This window comes from Meleagris gallopavo, chromosome 6 (genome assembly GCF_000146605.3).
Source record: "Meleagris gallopavo isolate NT-WF06-2002-E0010 breed Aviagen turkey brand Nicholas breeding stock chromosome 6, Turkey_5.1, whole genome shotgun sequence".
Lineage (NCBI taxonomy): Eukaryota > Metazoa > Chordata > Aves > Galliformes > Phasianidae > Meleagris > Meleagris gallopavo.
In genome coordinates, this window is record NC_015016.2 from 11,136,234 (window position 1) to 11,155,397 (window position 19,164).

At 38.5% G+C, this 19,164-nt stretch overlaps 1 protein-coding gene across 1 annotated transcript; it reads left to right on the forward strand.

Moving 5' to 3' along the window:
* Positions 1-351: 351 nt before the first annotated feature.
* LOC104911385 (rho GTPase-activating protein 21-like) lies at positions 352-19,158 on the forward strand. Its single transcript, XM_010712500.3, has 3 exons — positions 352-517; positions 14,886-15,068; positions 18,149-19,158. Exons 1-3 carry the CDS (start codon positions 434-436, stop codon positions 18,212-18,214), a joined length of 333 nt encoding a protein of 110 aa, XP_010710802.1. The 5' UTR covers positions 352-433; the 3' UTR covers positions 18,215-19,158.
* Positions 19,159-19,164: the final 6 nt, after the last annotated feature.

A 19,164-nucleotide genomic window follows, 5' to 3' on the forward strand; every position in this document is an offset into this window, starting at 1 on the left:
TCGTGAAAGTACAGAAGGCAGTATCATAGCTGTGCCTAAGCACTTGCCTAAGCACGTTTAAGATCTATGATATGAATGATTGCTGATGTTTGGACTGGTTTCAGCAGCAGCAGGAAAGAAAAAAAAAGCAAGCACAGCTTGAGAGCACCTTTTTGTATTTGCTGTAGTGCGAATTCTTATGATGTTCTGATTTCCCATTTCTTTTTCAAGAATGCATAATTTGACAGTTTCGGAAGTGTTGTTTTGAAGAATGTTATGCAGTTCTGTCAATTTATCTTGTTGAGTTGACATATGGTTGGGGTGGGAAGGGAGTCTGAGCAGGAAGGAAGGTCCTTGTTCCTGAATGTCATTACTGCATAGCTCTCATATCCTTCAGTATCACTCGGGCAGAAGCTGAGTCAGAGCACAGCAGCAGTCTGCGCTATAGCAAGACATGGCCCAATTCAAGATTCTGGACTGTGTGATCAATCACAAATGGAGCTTCATCTGTAACCTCTATTGTGCTTGGAGTGGTCAGGTTTGTTGTTTCCTTATCTTATAATATTTTAATATGATTATATAACTTAATATAAGGGGAGGGGGGGGTAGGCTGTAGTGTCATCTATTTCTCCCCCCGCTCCCCCCATCCTATTGGAAAATGTAGTATTAAGAATAAAGCCATAAACTAAAGATTTTCCCGCAGTTAATAAAAATATAAAATGTGCTTTTAACCATATTAATTGCTTTTTTAACATTTGGAGTACTTCAGATTGCTCTGGTAGAGTCTTAATCTTTGAGGAGGATTTACTCATGAATTGCACAAAAAGATGATATATCACGTACAGGAAGGGGGAGATGTGCCAGCACCATCTGCATTGTGAATAAATATAAAGCTGATTTGTTTCTCAGTTTAACAGAACTCAAACATTCTGACCGTTTCAAAATTTATCATGGATATGAGAGAAATAGCATGAGAAGAGGTTGGATATTGCATACTTTTTTGAATATACAGGAAAAAATAACACAGAATGCTATTCAGTTCTTAATTTGGACACCTCTTAAGTCTGATTGACTTATTTCCTGCAGAATTGGAGGAAGAAAACCCTACCTGGATTTTGAATGGAAATATTTGTAAATATAATCCACTCATTAGGGATATAAAATAATACTGTTCCGTTGCAGTACTGCTCTCAAGGTGGATGTAACTTGTGTTTCTCACCTAGCATTCAGGCAGTGACTAGAGAGAACTTATTGTGTTTTTTTGCAGCTTTATAAAAAATTACAGTTCCAGTACAGTAACTAGAGGCAAGTGATTCAGAAGTACTCTCACCGTATATGTAAGTCTGTAGAAACAATATGCCCTTCTTAAAAATCATTTCCTCAATGTTATAATTTAAAGAAGTCTCATCTGTTGAGTTGGAAAGATGTGAGACAAATGGATACTTTTAAAGCCTTACATTTCAGATGCTCAACTGTCACTAAGTTTTATCTAGTTTGCAAACACATAGATGAGAATTCATCTGTATAGACAAATTGAATCTGACAATAGCTTCCTGTGCTTCAGAAATCAAGAAGTAGTAAGAAAAGGCCAGGCTGGTGATAAGGGCAGCCCCACGAAACTTTAAAATGAGTTTAGTACTAGAAGGGGGAAGGGAAAGTGGCATTGTTTTTTGAGCAGTAGAATGAAATGAACTGTTAAAAAAACCCAAACAATAAAAACTAAAACCAACACAAAAGAAAAAACACCCAACAAGGCAGGTTTCACATAACCTAAAAGCTATTTCTTAGTAAACTGGAAAGAAAACCAGGCCTTAGATCAATATACTTGAAATTAATTAATTAAGGTAGAAATGTTGCAGAACTGTTTGATATTACTCATTTTTCTTAGATACGTAGAATATATGGCTATTGTGGTTTGTGGGTTATATTGTAGTGTGTTGTGTTTTTTTTTTTTCTCTGAAAGAAAAATATCTGTAAGCTGTACATTGTAGTGAGTTGCTGCTGTTCTTTTTGCTTTTAAATGAATTTTTAAGTTCACTTATGAGGTATTATCTACCAGGAAGAGACTAGTGCAGCCATTCTACTGCATTAGAGTGCCAGAATGTAGATGCAGTCAGCCCTGGGGAGAGATGCATACTGCTTGTGTAGCAGTGTTGCTCCTCCTAGCAGTGTTCAGGAGCCTGCAGGTGAAAGAGCAGGTAAGTACAGTTTGAGGCTAACCAAGCTGGATGTGGCTGTGTGTCTGGTCTGGTCTGCTGGTTGGCGACCCTGCACATAGGAGGAGGGTTGAAACTTGATGATCATTGTGGTCATTTTCAACCCAGGCCATTCTATGATTCTATGATTCATTCTATGATGATTCTATCAGCTCTTGCTCGAGTGTAGCTGCACAGCACAGCTCCCATTTGGCATATGTCGTCCTTGAACTAGCAGAGGTCATTCAACCTCTTCCATGATTTTCATCTGAATTACTGCCATTTAGGAGCTGTACTGAAGACTTGCCATGTGAGAAAACACTTCCTCTGAAATGACTATCTGAAATTTATGTCCTTGAAAAAAATCTAAACCTGCTTTATTGTCATTAATGTCATTAATGATTTCTTGAATCAGATTATGGAACTATTCTTACAGCTTTTTGTTTTTGCTGGCATACGCTCTACTCATCTCCTCTGGTGCATAGTTCCCAAAGTTTTGTTCTTAGAACAGGAAGAGAACAAATATATATTAGTATTTTCTTCTGTCTACCATGATAATGTAGATCTTGAAAAATAAAGTATTTCACAGTGTAGCAGGACAGTTACTGTAACTGTGGGGGCCTTTTGAATCTGATAGAGAATTCTATTATATGTTTAGAAAGTATGCAGAGTTCAGTGCTAAATTAGAAACCTGGTACAATCAGATTACTTGACTATGCACATCACTGTAGTTCTGTTGGTATCAATGGATTACAGTTTTTAGCTTGAACGTGTCATGAGAGTGCAGCTTTCACGTTCTCTTATCACAGTAATGGCTACAAAACCAAGTGGAATTACTTGCAGATTTTCTTCTTCATGGGCCTGTGCCCATATGCTGCATTGCTTCTGATCTTTCTTAAAACGTTGCTTTGTTAGTCTGATGTTTGTGAAGTTGTAGCCTGGGAGTTATAGTCGTACTAGTACTGACCCCAGTAAGAGTCCTTGATCAACTGTATGAAAGTACTAAGTAGTGATTTTACTCACATAACTTAGCTCATCTTCAATAAGGTGCAGCAAAACTTTCCCTCTGTTTCCTGGTAAGGATGTCCTTTATCAGCCTTCATTGTCCAGGCAAACCCTTGATGCTTGGTGTCTTCATTCACTTCTTGGCCATGGTGAAACACGCTAGCAACTCTGAAACAATCAATGCCACTTCTTCAGATGGCTGAAAGGATTACTGGTAGATAATGTAAAAGAAATGATAGGACAGTGTTATGTAATCGCTTTTTTCCCCTGTATCACAAAAGCATGGCCTTCAAGTCTTAGGCAGTAGAACAGTATACCACGAGTTGAGTGTAGGTGTTTGTGCCAGCAAGGAGCAGGTCACTGCTATGCCCTGAGCAGGCTGCTACCAATTAGAGGAGAGCAGGTCTTCTCACTGTTCCAAATTCCTAGCTGAACAGTGCCTGGCTACTGTTTTTTATTGCTGCATCTTCACCTCTAAAAGTAACAGTGATGGTCTTTCAGCTGTCTGAGTACTTAAATTTCTGGTTTCCTAGTCAAAGACGGGTATTCTGCAGAGTTCTGTCTGCTTACAGATGGTCAGACAGGTTCATGGACAGAAGAGCATGCCTCACCACTGAAGTTGTCAGGCGTGGGAGAACAGATATCAGGATAGTCTTTGAGAAAGTAAGTTGTCATGTGGTGGCATTATAGCAGCCAAGATCTTTATTTTTTAAACTTGAGTTAATTCTGCAGGCTACGTTTTCTGTAAAAGAGTGTTTGAGAATGAGATGTTGCAGTGCAAACTCAGCTGTTGTATTGCCTTCAAGCCTTAGGATGCAGAAGCACTGCAGCGGCTGCTGCACTGCAGCTATTTCCCTTCCTCTAGAGAATCTCAGATAACATGAAAAAAAAAACACCAAACGTTTCAGTCTTCTGAGTGTCACTTGGAGAGTGAAATAACAAAGGTGATTGGATTCCTTTTCAGATATTTGCAGCTGATAACAGTTTTGAAATGTGATAGTTATGTTATCTTCTTGTATTCTTATTTCTGTTTATCTCCTGTCTCAGGGTGGGAAGGAATATGATAAAAACCTTGTCTCGTAGCAGTGCAGAGTGTGATGTTTTCAGATTTCTTGAGTAAAAGGTGTAAAATCAGTGCAGGAAATAGCTGGTGGCTTTACTCATTGTGGGAATTTGCATTGCTGTTGGAGAAGCATTTTGTAATGTTCAGAAGTACAGGGAAGTAACTCGGCAACAGTGAGCAATTCCAACTGGAGTAATAGGCATGCAAAGACAAGTAGTTCTTAAATAAGCCAGTGGATTTTTGTTAAAGTAGACTTTTCCTTTGCCCCCCACCCTATCCTCCAGACAGAATACAACAGGCGTTTAGTCATCAGCTGTGCTGACCGTTCTTGCTGACAGGAGGGCTGCAGGCTAGAAGGAAATACACAGGTCACTTATGATCACATTGTAAGGCAGTGTTTGAAAGCTGCTGGATTTGCAGCTAAACTGAAAATCCTGTGGACAACTTTCTCTTCTCTATCCTCTTAGTGATATCTCATCTCTGTTGACATAAAGATTTAAGATTTTTTTTTACAAGTTAATGACTTCAGTCCTTTTTTTAAACCATCTTGCTGTGTACCTTATTGAGGTAAATCAAATTCTTCACTGAAAAAGCTGCTTTGCTCTGTGCTGTACATGCACAGTAGATTATAACCTTAGGGTTTTGAAATACAAAATGTGTAGCTTTGCATCTGTGCATGCTGATTTATATATAAAGAGTACTCCTGAGAGTAGTGCTTTTAAAAGTTGCAGTATTAATTTGCACATTATATAATTTATTTCAAGTGAAGTATCTTGAAGCATGAGACCAGGGTTATATTTAAGTGGTGCAATTTTGTTGATGTGCATTTATAGTCTTTGCAAACTTTAACACCGGGTAGTTTTCGTTATGTATCTGGAGGCTGCTTTGGAGGGAAGAAGCTGTGTATGTAGGGTTGTAAAGGATCTTGAAACATTGTCTTGCAAGTTTCATAGTATTTTGAGCTATGTTCTCTGTGTTAAATCTCTTTCCTAGGAAGTGCAGGCATGATATGAATAGTTCCTTTCTCAAGGAAGTGCTTAAAACTCTCTCCCTGTGTGATTCTGTACGTCTTTTTTGAACAGGATAGAATCCGAAATAGTGTCTCACCTGAAATAACTGTATTTAGGGTGACAATCTGGATTTTGACATTGAGTCTCAATTCCCTGATCTTCCAAAGGCTTGCTGGGAGCAGGTCAGGCATTCATGTGCGCATGGAACAGAATCTTGAGTAGAACTGCAAGATGGCTGAGTTGAAGATCTGATGACCTTAAGTCTGAACTGTTGGAATAATTGGCAGTTACAGTGATGCTTCTGCACGGTTAAAGTAGTGCAACTAATCTCTTTTAACTTCATATTTTTGAAACAGGAATGAGCGTATTCTACTTATATTGGAAAGATCACTAGCTTCTCTGAGAGATCAGCCTCATACCTGCATGAGAGAGAGCAGGGATAAAGCGTGTTTCTGTCTTGCTGCCAGGCCTACACAGCTCAGCACTGTGGCTGCATCACAGAGAAGCCCAGGCTAAGCCCAAGGGTTCGCTGGAAGTGCATAAAGGCTTAAACTCTGTCCTCAGCAGAGCTGATCACTTGTGTAACCAAGATATAGGCTCTGGGTATGATGAGGAGAAGAAACAGCATGAATTGGAGAAGTCTGTAGGTCCTTCTGCAGCTGACTTTAAAGCTGTCCTACATCTGATTATTGAAATTGCCTGCGCAGCTCAGGTTTTATACTGTGCAGCGGTCTTGTTTTACTTAATGGCTTGTGCAGAACTAACTTGCATGCATGAGTAGGTGTGCTGTTGTAGAATCTGGTGAAAATGCAGTGAAAGCTATCTGGTATGTAGTGAGTGATAAAGCCTGTGTTATACCAGAAAGCAAAGAGTATGAACTTCATCCAATTTAGCTCCTAACTTTGCAGTAATGCACTTAGCTGGGGACAGCTAAGAGCTGTTCTCTCCCCATTTGTAGGAAGCAGAATGGATCATGGGCAACTCTTGTCGATTTATCACAAATTTCCATAGGCTACAAGAAGCCTTGGAAGGCAGCCATGAGCAGGCTTGACTTTGTGTGAACTGCTCTTCTGTCAGACTGCTGAGACAGTTTTTTACCATGCATGGAGTAATCTCAAGCACTGCTTCTGTACTGGGAGGCAGAAGTGTGCTCTGTCTCTGATATTTCCAGATCTGACTCTAAGGTTAAGGACAAAGCATTTCCTATTCTTAACAAGCAACAGCAGAACAAGCAGAGAAGCAAAAGCTCTGATTTAGCTAAATTAGGATCACATGACATTTTGCTGTTATGTTACCAGCCCTGCAGATGTTTCCTTTCTTTCCAATTTAAGGAGGATGTTGCTGTTAAGAGGAGAGGCTTTTGCTAATGAGCTATAAGAAAACAAGGAAGTTCTAAATTTCTTTCTGTTTTTAACATTTTTCTGACTACATTTATTCCAATGAAATGTTTATTATTCTAAATCTATATTGCAAGATATAAACAAAAACAGATTTTGAAATAATTTGCATCTCTGTCCTGTGAAGTCCCTGTATTTTCACTCTGCTTCTTGGTGGTGCTTGGAATTGGCTGCTGCTCTGTGGAAAGTAAAAGATAGGAGCTAAACCTGAATGCCCTTTGGCTTTTGAAAAGATTCCTGTTAAAGCATTACAGGTTTTGATTGTGCACAAGCTACTACCAAAAAAAAAAAAAGTTCATAACAAGGATATATATGCACACAATCTAGTAATCTAGTATATTTTTGTAGTGTATGTGTATGCCCTATTAAAATGTGCCTGTAATGAATTGAAGTATGCTGAACTCACTGGTATCTGGTATTTAAGGAGGGGGGAGTCTGATATGTCAGTTATAAATGCACGCAAGTAAAGGAGCCTGCTAGGTGCTGACTCTGGAGAAGTCTTCTTCAATCATGTTTGATCTGTGGTGGAGCACTGGTCGTACCAAACCTGATCTTGCTCTTGGTGTAAAAAACATAGGTATCAGAACTGTGGTATGAAAAAAACAGAGCTTGCTCTGCATAAAGAGCTGGTTAAGCTGTTGGCTAAAACTCTCCATGCTTCAACGAAGCCAAACTGTTTCTGGATCACCCTTGGCCTGCTGAGCTGCATACTGGTTTTGTTCACCCAAGCAGGCCCAGCTGGGCTCAGTTAACAGAGCCAACTGGTGTTGCTGCTTTTAATCCAGAGCCAGGTAAATAGCACTTGAGAACTTTTTGGTTGAACAGACCTACAGAATTGACGTTAAGACCTTCCTTTTTCAGATTGTCACATCATTAAATTCTTGAGTGTTTAGTGGTGTAAAGGTAGTTAGTTATATAGTTATTATTAGCTTATTGTCAAGAAGATTGAAGTTTTTTAGATATACAGGCTTCCTCTAACTTTTTTTTTCCTGTATTTGGGCTTAGTGCCAAAAAATGTCAATTTCAATGAGAGCATTTTAGCACGAGGGAGAGGAAGGTAGAGGTTGCTGGCAGTAGCCTCTAGCTGTGCTTTTAAGGTCTATGGAGTAGTGATGAAACTGACAGAAGCGTCTACTACTTTTTTTCACAGAGCACTCTTTCATGAGCAGTAGAGCACAGTAAGGAAAACTTAATCTGTGTAAAATAAGGTGGACAAGTTTTTTTTAAGGTTTTCTGTTCTGCCTTGACCTATTTGAAGACTGAAATCGCCTCTTGATGATGCTATTTCTCCATTGAATGATGCTGTTTACTATGTCAGTAGTTACAAAGCTATGTGGAAGCTCCTGTCCCGCTGCCCATCTTCTCCTGCCCCCAAGCCAGCTATGCAGTCTGCATGGCAGGAGTGATGTCTCCTTCCCGGTGTGAACAGCCATCTGCTTTGTTGGAACAGAAACTTTGTTTTTGAAAGGCTGCGTATTTCCACTTACTTCATGCTTCTGGAGTCATCATGTATTGCTCTCTTCAGTCTTTCTCCATACCTGGCCTTGGTTTGATGACAATTAATGCATTTTATTGAATTGAGTTACTCACTTTCAAGATAAATTTCAAAGTCTGTTGTTGTGCCTTCCAATCTCTGCTACAGGCAGGCAGCCACTACCTTTGGTATTGAATTAAAAGAATATTCCAGATCCAATATTTCATTTAGATGAGGTTCACGTTCCTGCAAGGTGGTGGTGGCAGATTTGCTACCAGGAGGACCTCATAGCAAGTGCCTGACTTCAGTTTGGTTAGTCCGCCGACCTGTCACCCCCTGAGTCTTACAGAGGGCTCCTGTGAGGGAAGCACCTGGAGCTGTGGCCTTCCTCTAAGACCTTTGCTCTGTACAATGGTTTTACACTGCTGTTGCCTTGCTCTGAAGCCTCTCAGCTCTTTATGGTCATCAGCACAACCCAGGTGACGAGAGAGGATGGCTGTTTGCAGGGACCTCCTCATCCCTGCTGGTAAGGGCTCAGGGCCTGGCTGCCCTGCCTTGGTGAGGGGCAAACGATACAGGTGACATTGCCTGTCTTTGCTCTAAGCCTTATGGACAATTCCTAATAATTTGTTTCTCTTTTCCTGTTGTTTGAGATCTACACCGTTCTTTATAGTAACAGTAGTTGTAAAAGGTTTGGACATTGTTTTGGAGAACTGAGTTGAGTTATTCAGTCAGTTGGCCTTTCTTGTCCTTCTCAGTTACTGCATCTTCCTCAGTGGCAATTCCAGAGCAGCATTAGTCGTGGGGAATGTCAGCAAACATTCTGTGCTTCATATGTGCACCCATTGATGCCACAGGTGATGAGTGACTGAGGGCTTACACCTACTGAGTTGGAGATGTTCCCTCTTCCTTCATGAGGAGCTTCTTTGTGAAAGAGCTGTGCTTCTGAGTTCTGAAAAACAGACACTCTTTTGCTATTAGTAGAAGCTCTGATGAGAGGGCACAGTCTGGCCAGTTTTATATACCTCTGTGAGTGCCATCTACTAATAGTTGTGTGTGTGATGATTCATGCTCCATTTATCTCTGCATCTCAATTGTTTTTTTTCTTGTGGTGAGAGCAATTTCACAGCTGTTAGATTATTTAAGCTTTGAGGGCTTGTTTACATCTTCACGTCCAGTTTCAGGTGCTTCATAGCAAGGCAGTCTCATGGTGCCTGCTGAAAACAGGGTCTGTAATTATTGTCACTGGTAAGTCCTTCCTGCAGCTTTCTTATATAACTATAGCACTAAAGTGGATGGGATAGAGTCGAGTATTTTTTCCTATTTCTTATGCTACCTGTCTGTGGAGTGGGATCCACTTCTTTATGGCCTGTTTTGTGAAAGAATAGAGGAACATTAAGGAATGTTCTGTGGCAGGAAAAACTTGCCTCTTTTATGCTTCAGTACACGTACATGTCTCAGGCTGCTTGATTCTTCTGTTAGTGCTGATTGTGTTGATATAGTATCACTCCTGTAGATAAGACTTTGCTCATCCTGTACTACTTTCACTCCAGTCTGCTGTGTTGAAGTCTTCCCTACTTCCAGGGTTACTGAGAATTTTTGACATGGAGGCCTGAAATATGTGGGTTTGGGAATTTCTGCATTCCACTTTTCCTGATTGTCTGCTTGCAGGATTTTTCAGTGAAACAGCTGAATGTGTTGCTGAGGGTGAAAGTGATTGAACTCATTTGTTTCAAGGACAAAGCTATTTCCTGGATATTTGGAGGATAGGTTTGCGTAAGGTGTCAACCATGTGTCAGTAGATATTTTTCTTTGACTGGGAATGATTTACTTTTACATTCCAGTCTGGTTTAAAGATGCTAGAAATGTCACCTTGCTATGCATCGAGACCACTTCAGCACGTAATTGTAGAGTTTGGGATTTTCTTTGAAGAATGGCAAGAGCTTTCAGCCTGCCTGTACAACACTATCATGGTCATTCTATGTTTATTGTCCAGTAGACTTGTCTCAGAGTAATGGTAATTTAGTGGAGTGCTCCCTGAAGTTGCTCACTGTGTGAATGCATGTATAAAAAATTATAAGTAGTATCACCACTTTTGAGGTGATGCAAGATGAAATGCTGTCTGGTTTTCGTTTTGGATGCTGGCTATACTGCAAATAAGGATGGAGATAATCTCAAAAAAAAAAAAGTTGCATAATCTTTCTTAAACGTTTGTGTTAAGATGTTTTTAGGAGAAATGTTGCATGTTTTAAGAACATCCAGAGGCAGTGTATTTTGGGAGTTATGTTTGTTTCCTACCGTATTGTAATACCAGGGAACCACATGTTCTCTACTGGATTGAGTGATTGGCCTGAAGTCACTTGGGTGTGGGAGACCAGGTGATGGAAGGTGATGATAGAAGGTTAACGTGACATGCTGTCCTCTGAGCAAGATAAAGTTCTGTGATTCATCATTTTTGGTCCCATAGATGTACCAGAAAAGTAGATTTTTTTGGGGGAGGGGGGAAGGGTGGATATCTTCATTATTTCTTTGACTTTTTGTCAGCTTCTAGCAAAGCAATTTGAAGTTTTCAGTGTGGTTGAGACTAAAAGGGTCAGTGGTTTATTCTAACTTTATTTGAAAACTGTTGGTGGAACAGTCTGAGTATTATAGAAAAACCTGACTTGCAGCAAGACCTGCCATTATTATGTGGATAACAAGATCCTCTTCCCATATAGGCATTGTTATATTCTGTAGTCTTAGCCAGAAATGACCCTTTTTTTCCCAGTTGTCTTTTTAAAGAATCTTACATTTTAGGTGACAAAGAAATAGGAAAGCTTTTTTTTCTTTGAATTTGTAGGTTTATCAAGGCAGTTGGCTAAGTAATAGCTACTTGGTTAGAAAAATAGGGAAAATAAATGACCTGGTACAAGAAATGCCACTGTTTAGAAGCAAGCACAGCATTTATTATAGCATTTGGAATATCCTGTTACTGTCTCAGGCTAATTGTGGGATTAATAATGATGTGCAAGATCCTTTCTGGTTCTGGTTTATGTCAGTAGTTTTAAAAAATCATTTGATGGAAGTTGAATCAGGAAAATCAAGTGACATCAACCAGCTATTCTGTTCAACATATACAGATTGAGCTAAACTGCTGTTTGAGATAGCATGTTTCTTGGTGGACTAGCTGAAAGTTGAATAGTACTGAATCCTGAAGCAGGAGACAGACTATGCTTATTGAGCTGCTGATGGGTGAGCCCACTGATCAGTCTAGTCTATTTGTTGGTCTTCATTAAATTTAAGGTCTAGAAAATATAGTTTGGGAAACACTATAAGGCTGTTATTTACATAATTTGTGAAAGTTCTGTTTGATTAAAGAAAAATGTTAAAACCATGTAGAGCAAATGGTTGAGGGCTACAGGCATTTTAGGCAGGGTAGGCAGTGTAGAGTGGGGTGGGGAAGTTGCCCTCTATGTTAAGAAGTGGGTAGGTTGTGAAGAACTGCCCCTAAAAGGCAGCCATAGACTGTGAAGAACTGCCTCTACAAGGCAGCCATGACCAATGTTGAGAGCTTGTGGATTAAAGTTAGGGACGAGACCAATAAAGGACATTTGGTGGTTGGTCTGCTAGAGGCCACCTGATAAAGGGGAGCCTGTTGATGATAAAGAATCTCAACTTTAAAGCAATTTTTAAATTTTTAAAGCTCCTGGTGATTAAAGTACCAGATTTCTCATGGATGCCTTTATTACCCATAAAACCAGGGTTAAATACAATATTCAAAGCCAAATACGTATTTTACAGGGCACTTAAGCATCTGCTGTATGTCCTTGTAATTGTGTGTAACAGGAAATGATGTTTTGAGATACTTGGTGTAAAAACCTCATATTGAAGCAATCCTGAGGGAAATGACGCTTGAATCATTTTTTTGTAGCCTGGGATTCTGCAGTCCTTGAACTCAATTGTGTGCATTCTGATATTCATGTTGAGCATTGAATTTATAGAGACTGTATTTTACTGACTCAAACATTCAGACCTTCAGTAAGGAATACAGCAAAGTAATCTCTGGTTTGTTAGATTTTATGTGACATGAAAATAAAGCATTCATTTTTTGTTCTCTTGAAATGCATCACTCTGCTCTTAAAGACAAATCACTGTAAGGATATCAGATGCTTACATACTTGTAACTGGATTGCTATCATTTTTGGATCACAAGACCACGTAGGATCTCTGTTTTCAATAACATTCTTGCCTATGCTAAACATCATCTGTTTCTTGCTTGCTGTCTTGAATCCTTGTTTTGTTTGTATTTTTGAAAACTTTTTTGTTCCTTTTTAAAGCCTTCACTGGCAAGAGATATTTCGGGTGGGTGTGCTGTGGTTGGACACTTCACAGGGTCACTCAACAGATGTTGACTCTTTTCTTTGTAATTCACATTGCTTTTTGTTTGTATAGGGGCTCAGAATTGCTGTTACCAACCACATCTCGCATTTATTATCAGTACTGGCCTTTTCTGTTGTGCTGCTGGCAGACCTTGCAGGGGTCCAAGGACAGCATGAAGATAACTCTTCAACTTCTGGCATGCTCTTTCAGGAAATAATGATTTGCCTGTGGAACACTGTTATCCATGAATAGCTATTAGATCAGCAACTGTCACAAGTGGTAAAAATTGACACGAAGTTACAGCAAAAATACAGCTTCTTTTCCCATTTCAGTCATATACTGCATCTCCTGCTCCTCAGACGTAGGGAAGTTTGGCTGTATTTTGATCTCAGTTCACTGTGTGTCTGAATGATCAGTTATATGTTCTAAAACTATCTTTAGGCTAATTAAGGTGGCTTTTGTCAAGGGGGAGGGAGTAAAGCATGGTGACTGTAGCCTTTCACTTAGTGGAGTAAGTTGCTGTCAAATGTTGAGGCCAATGATACTTTTTTATTATGAACTACTTGTTATGCCATTTTAGTAGGATTAGAACAATCATTCTCAATGGCACTTTTTCTGCTCATGTGATGTGAATGGAAAACTGAGAAGGTACATCACTTGTGCAGAAATGAAAAAATACTGTCATGTTCAAAGGCTGAACAGATGGGTGGGAAACACCTCAGCACCACCCTGATGTCAGGCTAGAGGATTGTGTCACGTTTAACTTGATCTTTGCACTGCTTGAACTTTAAACTAAAGCCAATCTTGGCAGATCAGTTCTCTCTAATTTCTCATTCATTAGTCATCTAATTGCACAGTCTTGTTTCACACTACTACTTTGAAGCATGGATGAAGGTAATTGACATGGACCGACTGAGCAGAGATTGAGCTCTTCATGTTTACTGTTCTTTTCCAAAACCTGCCAATGGTTCTTCTGGGATGTTTAGAGGAGCAGAGTCCCATGGGGCCAGCTCGCAACTTCTATGCAGAAGTCCAGTATTTGGTTCAAGTTCTGTCATTTGTGTATTTTTCTTCTCTGAAGAATAGGGTGAGTGGAAGTAGAGGGCTGGTTTACAGGCAGCTGCCCTCGAGGCACTTAATGAGATGTAGGTTTTCTGGGTTGTGTCCTTAGCATCTGTGTAGAAACATGCTTTGTTTTACATAACAGAATACAGAATTAAGTATCTCACCAAGCAGCTGCAAAAGCTTCCTCATAATACACATTGCTGTCACTGTGGTGGAAATTGAAATGCTTTGTATTCTGTGTAGATGCTGATTGGAGTTGGCTGGGCCCACCTTACCAAGAAGTGCTGCATTTTCACATAGCAGCTGTGAGGCTAAAGCGAAAGGGATTTTTTTGGAGCAGCCCAGGAAGAAATCTGAGCAGAAAATTCTGCCACGTATCAGGCGGTTGCTGAGCCACAGCAGCAGTGCTGCAGAAGGACAAGAAGACTATTATTTCTGTTTGAATACCCTTTGAATAGGCTATAGGCTCTGGTATCTAAATTTGTTTCACGCATCGTTGAACTAGGATATTTAGAGGAGGGTCATAAGGTTCTTGCATACTTTCTTTGTATGTTTTCAGCCTTATTTGAATTGTTACGAATGATGTGGCACTCACTTTGAAAATTGAAATGGAAAATTTCATGTAAAGCCACAAATATTTTTTAAAATCCTGTATTTCACAAGTCACAGATATATAAAATTACCCTTAAGAAAGAAACAAGTGGTCTTGTTTCTGCAGAAGTGGGACTGTAGTTCTAACAGCAGTAGGAAATTAGACCTTTGTACTTGTGTATCTAGTGCTGGTGTACTGTAATGTTCAGAGAATGTAGCTAAGGGAAAAAATAATAGATGAAGTAAAAAATATTGAAGGATGTCTTGCTAAAGAAGCCTAATCGATTTTATACTTTATTTTTGTATCAGTTGTTGTACATGAGGAGATGCTAGTTGAGAAGACCATACCTGCGTTTTAAGTTAGAAGAAGGGAGTTTGTATTTGTGTATGTGTGAGCTTTGTATAGTCAGAAATGGAGTACTAAAAGGCAGAAAGGATCTGGATATTTATATCAAAGTAAACTAAAAAGCAAATAAAAACAAGCTGTACGTGTTCCTTGAGGTTCAGTTCAACCTGTAATTGTTGAACATTGACTTTCTTAATATGCAGCTTAAATTTGATAAGTGGTATGAGCAGAGATATAACATTGGGGATGCTGCTATGCAATTCACATTTCTTAAGACAATATCAGTGATTATCTGGTTATTTTGAATGTGAGAGAAGTTACGTTCTCAAGTGCACAGTAATGCTTTTAAAATACAACTCAATTGTGACTTACAACTAGTATCTGTGTCTCTTTTATTTTAGGCATCAAAAAATAAAGATGGAAAAGAGCAAAGTGAAGCTATATCACCATCAGAGGAAGAAGAAGCTTTCTCTTGGCCTGGTCCAAAAACTGTTGTGTTAAGGAGGACATCTCAGGGTTTTGGCTTCACCTTAAGACACTTCATAGTTTACCCTCCAGAATCTGCAGTTCAATTTTCTTTTAAAGTAAGTGAGTTTGTTTTGTTGTTTTTTGTTATTATTGTTTTTTTGTTTTTTAATTTAAAGCCAATCTCATTCATCTGCATACTCTTTAGTGTATACTTCAAGGGCGGGGCATAGGTTGTGGTTGTTTACCTCTTCAGAACTGAGATCTGTTTAAATCTTGGTCATAAGAGAATGGCCTGGAAAAAGTTTCTGAACATTGTAAAATTAATGGATATTAGACACTTTTTTTCCCATGTTTTATTCTTTCTGCTAAAAAGAACAAGAATCTTGCAATTCTCCTTAAGTCAAGAGACAAATCAATACCAGTCTAGGCTGAAGAACGTTTTTCTGGCTTAATAGAAATAGTGTTGAAGTACTTTATAGGTTTTGTTTATCTAAAAATGTTAAGCAGCTAATTGGTCTGCCTTATTGAAGAGTGGTATATATTCTCCTTCATGACTGAACCATTTGGAAATTGTGTAGTGCCTGGTGCTGGGAAGTCCGTTTAATACTGGTAAAGATTTGAGTATTGAGAAGGGCTTTTTTTCTAGTGAGTTCAAATAGCATTGATTAGAACTTGCACAATCAATTACTTTAAAATAATACACTATACCCCTGAGTTTTCTTCTTACTTTTGCATCTAGGCAGAGGAATAGGTTGATACCAGGATGAAGGAGTGGTTATTGAAACTTCACACTCTTCCTACATAGCTGATTGATACGTGTCTCTACAAGAGTCTTTAGCTAATGTCTTTTTTGCTTTAGTGGCTGTAAGATTTATTTTGAATAAAAAAGTTTGCAGGGGAATATTAGTACATCTTTCCCAGTTAACTTCAGTTACAGCAGGCACTTGTGCTTGAAATTTTTATCCTTGATATAGAGTTACTGAAGCTTATTGAGACTATTAGCTGTATCAGGTCATAACAAAATTTGTGTTCTTCAACAAAGGTTATACAGAGAGTCAGCCAAGACCAGTCCCTCTTTGAAGACTGATATGAGAAAGGGAGAGAAGACTGAGGAAGTCTTAGCTGAGCTGAACAAGTTACGTGGACTTGTTAGCATTTCCTGGGGAAAACAAAACAACGGAACAAACCCCATTCACATTATAGATGAAAATAAATAGCATAAGCAGGATTCAATTCCTTAAACACAAAGTGATGGGATATGTTTTCTCTTGAATTTCTCACAGATCTTCTCATACAGACAATAGTATTTTCATATGCAGAAGGAGTTGCACACAAGGAGTGGCAAATGATGTTGAGGGGGTCAGGAGTTCTTCTCATTCACATCTGATAGCTCCTGAAAGAGACCCAAACAGCACATACTGTGCTGATACCTGTAAATCTCAAGACATGTCTTGAAGGAAGAAAATGGAGCTAGAGCTTCAAGAGAGCCCTTGGCACCCTTTTCCCTTCTGTTTCTTCTATGATATGTCAGAATCTGAGTAATTCATTCTTCTTTATGTCTGATTTATGAAAGAAAAATCATGGGATTGTTAGATTGTTGTAGGTGTTCAGTTACCTATAAAGTTCTGTTTGGACCGAGCTCTGGTAAGTTAACCTGAACCATTATATTTTCTTCTTCATGTTCATGAGATGAAAGAAAAAAGTAACATCAGCAAAGTTTATTCCTGGGCCATCATAAGGTGGCTTTTATAGCTGTCTGCACTTAAGTTATGTGAAGAATGAAATTCACCTATTGTGCTTGATTCTAATATGAGACAAATTTGATTTCTGTGCCATTCTTATTTGATGTAAGATCATGTTGGTTAGTGGCTAAGTATGGTTTCAGTCATTATTTCTAAGCTTAAGTATCATTCCTCTCTCTTCACTAATCAAAAGTGTACGATCCAGCATATACCATGGTAATTTCTGTACTGTTGCAGTGAGTTGAGACACAGACTGTACTTAACTTCTGTGTGTCAAGTAAGAAATACACTGCACCTAGGAAGGACAGCTGTCTCACTCTGCAGCACCATATGCATGTGTAGATCTCTCTCTTTCAAGTCTTCCTCTCTTGAAGAGTATACTGAGATTAATATTCAGTTACTTTGAGAGTATTTAATATGAAAAAGGTGGTGATCTGTCTTTAATACTGGAGGCCTAGAAATTTGATATCGATACATTTAAAAGTAGGAAAGAATGTACAGGTGAAGATTATATCTGTGGTCATCATATTGCTCTTTGTTGCCTTCAGGATGAGGCTGATTTAGGTGGAGCTGAAGTAAACTGTTAGAAATACAGGTCCTCAGGCTAACACATACTACTTAGAAAATATTTAGTAGAAAAATGTATTACATCCATGAAGTCACAGTTCAGAAAGAAAACACATTTCCATATTTTGAGCATCTCAGTTAGAAAATTTTAGTAGAATTTTGCTGAACAGGAAATTATCCAGGCTTTATCAAAAGACTCATTCATATTAAAATACTAACGAGAAACTGAAGTAATTATATGCTATTTTAAGCATGTCCTTCCCCGTCACTACATTCCAGTTGAAGGCTTTTTTTAAAGGACTGGGGGTGATAGATGGTAGTTAGAATTGTAAAATACAGTGAGATGACCAGAAGGAAAATCTTCAAAGTTTTTCCTAAATAGCATTTGGAGTATGTATTTGTCCTCAAGCAGAAGCACTGAAGGCAAAACAAATTTCATGTTTCAAATTTCACTAAGAATATTCAGAGCTTGCTTATAAAAAAATGTGTTAGAAAGATGTCTTTCATACTATTTAACAATGTGGATGATAGCAGCATATGTTTGACTTCTGAGTGGAAACATACTTGCAACAGCTCTAGTGCAGTGTTAGGCTCCATGGCAGTATTTTGGATATTTTTCTACACTTATTTTCAGATAATGCCTTTCAAGTTGTTCCTTTGAGGATGTTTCATGCAACTGTTTAATTTTTCTATGCAAACAGGAATTACACTGCAATTTCAGAATTAAAGCCTTAATACTGCATTGTTGGAATATTTGTGAAAAAGGTTGAAATATTGAAATGCACAGTTGAGGTTACAAGTACTCTTTAAATCCTCCTAGCTTATAGAAGCCTATGTATTTTCTCCATTTAATGAGTTTTTAATATTCACTCTTTCTTTTTCCATAGGATGAAGAGAATGGAAATAGACAAGGTATGTTTTATTTTCATTCTTTCACGGATTCAGTATGTTAAACGTTTATCTCCAGCTATGTAACAAACTTGAATAACTACCTAAGAGTTTAAAATGCAACATTACTAAGTACCACCTTAATGAATTTCACGGCATCAGAACAAAGGGAAGAAAATGTATTTTAGCTGCACCTGTTTAGCTTATGCATTTGCTACACTTTACTACTGTTTACAGTGTACTGCCATACACACTGTGTCACTTGTGCTGCTCGTGCTATTTTGTCATATGTTAGAAAAAAGGCAAAAACACATTTGTTGCCTTTTTAGTGACGAAGTTTTTACACTCTTCTGTGCTTAGGCCGTACTGTTTTTCTGTGCAAAGTACTATAAAGAGATTGTGCTCACTGTCTGTATTTGTATAGGTACACTGTAGAGCACTTTTTTTTTTAATGCATCAGAGTGTAGCTGGTATGAAATTTGATTCCCATTGAGACTCACTCTGATAGAATCAGCACAGAAGTATATGAGCTTAGTGTCAATACTGGCGATAAAAAAAACAAACATCTACATGTAGTATACAACCGTTGAAGAAATAATATAAGTCTTGCCAGCCTAGTAATGCTATCTTCAGTATTTAGTAGTATTGATATAATTTATTTGGTCATTTTCAGTGGTTTGTCTTTTTCGTGTACATTTTGAAATCCATTGAATATTCTTCCGTGATGTCAGATAGAATTTGTGAATAAGACTATCTTGTGCTTTACTAGGAGGGATGGAATAAAAACTTATTTCTAGGTTACGTGTGTCAGTTCCGCTTTGTTTTCATAGCTTTCTCCATGTTACATTGCATTTGTCTGCTCTCTTTTTAAAAATACACTAATTAGCTTCTTTTCATTAAGCAGAACTACATCTCGGTCTCACCTAATCAAAATTTCTCGTCAGCATTTAGTTGTTTCCATGTTCATGCTTCTTCCCTTCTTCTTCTTCTTCTTCTTCTTCTTCTTTTCTTTTTT